At 32.2% G+C, this 6,068-nt stretch overlaps 1 protein-coding gene across 3 annotated transcripts; it reads right to left on the bottom strand.

Annotated features, from left to right (window-relative positions):
* Positions 1–463: 463 nt before the first annotated feature.
* LOC122527137 (probable enoyl-CoA hydratase, mitochondrial) lies at positions 464–3,211 on the bottom strand. 3 transcript variants are annotated; one of them, XM_043651052.1, is made up of 8 exons: positions 2,987–3,211; positions 1,904–2,113; positions 1,702–1,826; positions 1,304–1,508; positions 1,113–1,232; positions 976–1,043; positions 838–906; positions 464–707 (listed from the first exon to the last, which is right to left on the bottom strand). In XM_043651052.1, exons 1-7 carry the CDS (start codon positions 3,081–3,083, stop codon positions 841–843), a joined length of 891 nt encoding a protein of 296 aa, XP_043506987.1. In that variant the 5' UTR covers positions 3,084–3,211; the 3' UTR covers positions 464–707; positions 838–840. The 3 variants fall into 3 exon arrangements, with proteins under 3 accessions (XP_043506987.1, XP_043506986.1, XP_043506985.1); XM_043651051.1 differs by having other exon boundaries at positions 797–906; positions 2,987–3,210; XM_043651050.1 differs by lacking the exon at positions 464–707 and having other exon boundaries at positions 709–906; positions 2,987–3,210.
* Positions 3,212–6,068: the final 2,857 nt, after the last annotated feature.

The raw sequence follows: 6,068 nt of genomic DNA, 5'->3' as shown, positions 1-6,068 counted from the left end.
AGTATAAGGGTAGCTAGTTTGAATTATTTCCTTTTTTTTATATGTATAATTTCTAAGATAAGGACGATGAAAACCAGATGGAAATAACGTGTATGCACAGCTCTTTCAATCATACCTGTACATTGTTAGTGTTAGCTAGTCAAGCAGGTTTTGCAAGAGGATCGACACACGAAAGTATTCTCAAACGAATTCGTTGCGATTTGATACTGCTGTTTTTTCTGCAAATTTGATACATAGGTATTTATTATGCACAAAATGTTTAGAAGTAACTATACACATACATATTTTAATATGAAAATCAAATTGTTTATATTTCTTTGGAAGAAAAAAAGTTTTAATGAAAAATTTAAAATTATCTTTTTGGACTGAAAAAAAAGGGGAGCATTTTTTTATATCACTTCGATTCTCCGAGAAAATCTGAAAACAGAATTATGAAGATTTCCAAATAATAAGCGAGATATACATCTTATTATAAAGTTTGATATTTATTGTATAACGATGTTGGTGTAAAATTCCATTGTTCCTATCGTTCTTGGATATCTTTTACGACATCGACAGAATACCTGTGCTTCTACAAGAGCATCAGGATAACTATTAATTTACCTGGTATGAACTGTTAATTGTATCACACTCAAGAATCATGATATTAGATGTAAAGGTAGCTATTAAATAAAAGTTCTCCATGAATATATTTGGTCGTTGTTTTGCTTAAAAATAAAAAATATAATGTTTATTAAAACAACATCCTCCCTCATAACAAATATCAAAAATATTCAAGATGTATAAAAATAGGTACTTGGTTGTAGACATATACTAGAATAAAGATTATGTAAATACCTTTTATTGATTGTTAAACTTGGGTGGTCTTTTTTCAATAAAAGCAGTCATTCCTTCCTTTCTATCAGCCTGAAATTTTAATTATATGCAATTAAACATATATTTTAAATTTACATACTTCTAAAAAAGACATCTTACAGTTGCAAATGTTCCATGGAACATTCTCTTTTCAAAGTGGAGTCCTTCCCTCAAGGTAGTTTCATATGCTAGCGAGAAAAAAAACGAATATTTGAATAAATGAATAAAAATGATTGCTACATAATTTTAATGATTACCAGTATTAACAGATTCCTTGGCCATGGCAACAATTAACTGAGAGTGAGAAGAAATCACTTCACCCAGTTTGATTGCTTCAGCAACAAGCTTATCTGCTGGAAAGACTTTGCTAACCAAACCTACAATAAAATATATCTAGATATAGACAATAATATTCTTGTACTGTTTATAATTTCCTTTTCTTTCTTACCGCTCTTCTCTGCCTCTTCAGCAGTGATTTGACTTCCTGTTAGTACCATTTCCATCGCTTTACTTTTGCCAATAACTCTAGTTAATCTTTGAGTACCACCTGCACCAGGTATGGTACCAATGATTATTTCTGGTTGGCCAAATCTTGCCTTATCTCCGGCATAGATGATATCACACATCATTGCCAATTCACAGCCTCCGCCTAACTGTTTATAAAAATATACATACAATTTAATAAGTAAGCTGTAACTGAAGAAATTTAACTCGTCAAATTCAAACTCCCAAAAACCGACACCTTATATGAACCAATCTACTATGTGGATTCTAATACATAAAATTTTTAATAGGGCATTTTACAAAATAAAGAGAGTATGTATTTCCTTACAAATTGCAACTTACAGCATATCCATTTACCGCGGCAATCACAGGTTTTGAAATTCGTGTAATGCCGTCCCAGTGAGCGAGGAAATTTCCTCTAATAGTTTGCGAATAGCTGTTATTTTGCATTTCCTTGATATCAGCTCCTAAAAGAAAAGTTTAGACTTTAATGAATGTTACAATAGAAATTATGATTTAAATTATAGTAGGAAACGTGTTTTACCAGCTGCAAATGCTTTTTCGCTGCCAGTAAGGACTATAGCACTGACACTGTCATCTGTATCAAGTTTTGTCACAGCATCGTTTAATTCAGTCATCAATTTGTTACAAAGAGCATTCAAAGCCTTTGGTCTGTTCAACGTAATCAAACCAACATTTTTCTTGTCGCCAGCAGTTTCTACCTTGATGAACTCATAATTCTGTTGTACCTGACCTACAAAAAGATTACATTAACCTTCTAAGTACTAACGTCTGATGTATCGACACCTATATAATATTGAGAAAGCCGAATGTTCAACGGTCTCTCTCTTCTGTTTTGAGTAGCTTGAGTCTTTATTTGATTTGATTAACTTTAAAAATATAGGAACTACAATAATTTATATGAAAACATGTAAAATTAAACTTCGTTTGGCGATTTAAATCCACTAGCGAAGGGGGATTTAAATATCCTGTTCTTAAAAGGTTAAAATATTCTATTTAATTAAACTACCTTTATATATATCTCTCGATTTAGAGCATGTACATGAAATTATTTAAGATGTTGACATTGACAATATATTTCAAGGTCATTGGAATATGAGTGTCCAAAATGTAATCTCATTCACGTAGATATTTTGATGATTTTTCATTTTGATAGTGAATCTACAGTTGGTCATTTTCTTAATTTCGTATAAAATGTAATTTAAAATATAAATTACTATAATACATTACTCTTAATTAAAAAAAAAAAAAAAAAAAAAAAAAAAAAAAAAAAAAAAAAAAAAAACAGCTGAACATCATTAACGACATCTAACATTGACCACAAGAATTTATTTATATACCTAATATAGCAACACATGGAATTTGAAATCTTTACTATAGCCGACTATATTCCACTTATGTTATTTTCCATTTTTCATTGCTTACAATGAGCCTTTACATATCTGACCAACTCGATACTTGAATAAGATTAAATCAATATTTCATAAACTAAAATTATTATAATAATAATTATAATAACCATAGGGATTTGTATAAGCGTAAATGTACTACAAATCATATCAATAAGTCTTTCCTTTTTCTTATGAATCCGTAATACTGTACTCACAACAATAATATTTCACATTTGACGTGAAATACTGCGGTTTCCAACCAATTTGTAATCCTTTATTGAACAGAATTTGTCGAACTCTTGTGGTAGCCATTTTATGTTGATAGTAACAAGATTTTTTGAAACTCAGATAAACGAACGAGGGAGTTTATGATGAAATGATTAACTTGTTATTGTCCATAGTTTATGAATTGGTTGAGCAGTAGTACACGTGGCTGCTGATACCAGTAGTGTATCTAAATAACATTAAACCCTGTTACTTTTATTAATACCACAAACGCACTGAAACATATTTGACTCGTTTAGACATAAAATAGCAATCAAGTGAATCGCCATAAATGATTTTTTCTATAAAAAAAATAGTTTCTCATCTTCTATAATTACAATCATTTCTCTCGTAATCCCCAAAACAAAACAAATCGTTAAATTTGATATATTATTATTTTTATATTTTGTATAAAATTACATATATTTTTATAGAATTTAACTGTAACAACTCAATAATCTCAAGAATCTTATTTGTCGAAAACAATCGCTCTCCTTTACCGCGCATTTATAACTGTCCTTGTCAAACGCTAATGCTCACCTTGTCTAACGCGCATTTGTGTCTATCCTTGTCGCACGCTGAAGATCTCCTTATCTACCGCGCACAAAGATCTGTCCTTGTCTCACACTGTTACCCTCCTTATCTATCGCACAAATATGTCTGTCCTTGTCAGACACTACTGCCATCTTTGTCTAACGACGCTAGACAAGGAAAGCACAGTGTGCGACAAGGACATCCTTCGATGTATTGAAAAAAAATTCATCTTTTTACACACACGTTTCTCTAGGACAAAACACCCGCATAAAGAAAGCAGGGAGTCTAATTTTAAGGAGACATATAAAAAAGTTTGCAAAATACTCCTCTTAATTAAGTTTTTTCGTAATTAGTGTGAACTGTCACAAAATGGACATGATGGCGCCATCTAGCGGTGACTCGGTGGTACTAATTATTTATAAAAATACTTATTTCTGCATTTTACGGGACAAATGGGGTATGGAAAGAAAGCTAAGGGTCTAATTAGGGTAATACAATCGCCAAAGTTCAAAATTCGATACGCTAAATTAGGTTTATTCGCTTATGAAAATTCCTCTGGTTAACGGGGTAAGAAACACTAGCGCCGCGTTGTGGCAGAATGGTGGAACTAAACGCTTCATTACCATATAAGGAAAATGATTAATTTTAATTTTTCATGACACAAATTTGCACTCCACGAGCATATATTTCGATGATACTGCTATCAATTACGTTTGCAAAGAAATATGAATCTAATATTCACTATAATGTGCGCTAAATTATGCACTCACCACTGGCACTACTACTAACGTAAAGGAAATTGAAGCATTCCTTATATACGTAAACTATACTTAAACAAAACATAGAACGCAAGCTAAGGGCCTCTAAAATCAAAGACGCAACCATAACAATTCACAAATGATTCCTTTCAATAAATTTCTTCTCGTAATTTGTGGGAAATCAGTCACGTACCAATGTTTCGAGGAGACTATGGCGCCATCTATTGAAAACTCGGTGGTACTAAAAACAGACTTTACTAACTTTAATACCACCGAGTTTTCAATAGATGGAGCCATAGTCTCCTCGAACATTGACAGGTGACTGATTTCCTACAAATTACGAGAAGAAATTTATTGAAATGAATCATTTGTGAATTGTTATGGTTGCGTCTTTGATTTTAGAGGCCCCTAGCTTGCGTTCTATGTTTTGTTTAAGTATAGTTTACGTATATAAGGAATGCTTCAATTTCCTTTACGTTAGTAGTAGTGCCAGTGGTGAGTGCATAATTTAGCGCACATTATAGTGAATATTAGATTCATATTTCTTTGCAAACGTAATTGATAGCAGTATCATCGAAATATATGCTCGTGGAGTGCAAATTTGTGTCATGAAAAATTAAAATTAATCATTTTCCTTATATGGTAATGGGGCGTTTAGTTCCACCGTTCTGCCACACCGTGGCGCTAGTGTGTCTTACCCCGTAAAGCAGAGGAATTTTCATAAGCGAATAAACCTAATTTAGCGTATCGAATTTTGAACTTTGGCGATTGTATTACCCTAATTAGACCCTTAGCTTTCTTTCCATACCCCATTTGTCCCGTAAAATGCAGAAATAAGTATTTTTATAAATAATTAGTACCACCGAGTCACCGCTAGATGGCGCCATCATGTCCATTTTGTGACAGTTCGCACTAATTACGAAAAAACTTAATTAAGAGGAGTATTTTGCAAACTTTTTTATATGTCTCCTTAAAATTGGACTCCCTGCTTTCTTTCTGTGGGTGTTTTGTCCTAGAGAAACGTGTGTGTAAAAAGATGAATTTTTTTTCAATACATCGAAGAATGTCCTTGACGCACACTGTTGCTTTCCTTGTCTAGCGTCGTTAGACAAAGAGGACAGTAGTGTCTGACAAGGACAGAGATATTTGCGCGATAGACAAGGAGAGTAAACAGTGCGAGAAAAGGACAGACCTACATGCGCGATAGACAAAGAGAGCAATACAGTGCGACAAAGACAGATATATACGAAATCAAAGCGAAATTTCAAAGTTTTCGAAATTCCGATTGCAAATTTTCGAAAATATTTGAGAACAAAGTGTGTTTACTTCAAGAAAATGTAAATAAACATTGGAAACCATAATAAACAATAAACAAAATGTAAATAAACATTGGAAACCAAAATAAACAGACCAATGTTTGCAAACAAAGCGAAATTTCAAAGTTTTCGGAATTCCGACTGCAAATTTTCGAAAATATTTTAGAACAAAGTGTGTTTAAACCAAAAAAATGTAAATAAACACTGGAAACCAAAACAAACAGTCCAAAGAATGTAAATAAACATTGCAAACCATAATAAACAGACCAATGTTTGCAATCAAAGTGAAATTTCAAAGTTTTCTGAATTTCGATTGCAAATTTTCGAAAATTTCCTTGGACTGTTTGTTTCGGTTTCCAGTGTTTATTTACATTTATTTGCTCTTAACACATTTTGTTCTCAAATATTTTCGAAAATTTGCAGTC

The sequence above is a fragment of the Frieseomelitta varia genome, unplaced genomic scaffold, assembly GCF_011392965.1.
Source record: "Frieseomelitta varia isolate USP_RPSP 00005682 unplaced genomic scaffold, Fvar_1.2 scaffold_212, whole genome shotgun sequence".
Lineage (NCBI taxonomy): Eukaryota > Metazoa > Arthropoda > Insecta > Hymenoptera > Apidae > Frieseomelitta > Frieseomelitta varia.
Note: the sequence above shows the minus strand (reverse complement) of the source record. Positions and strands in the feature narration are given on the sequence as shown.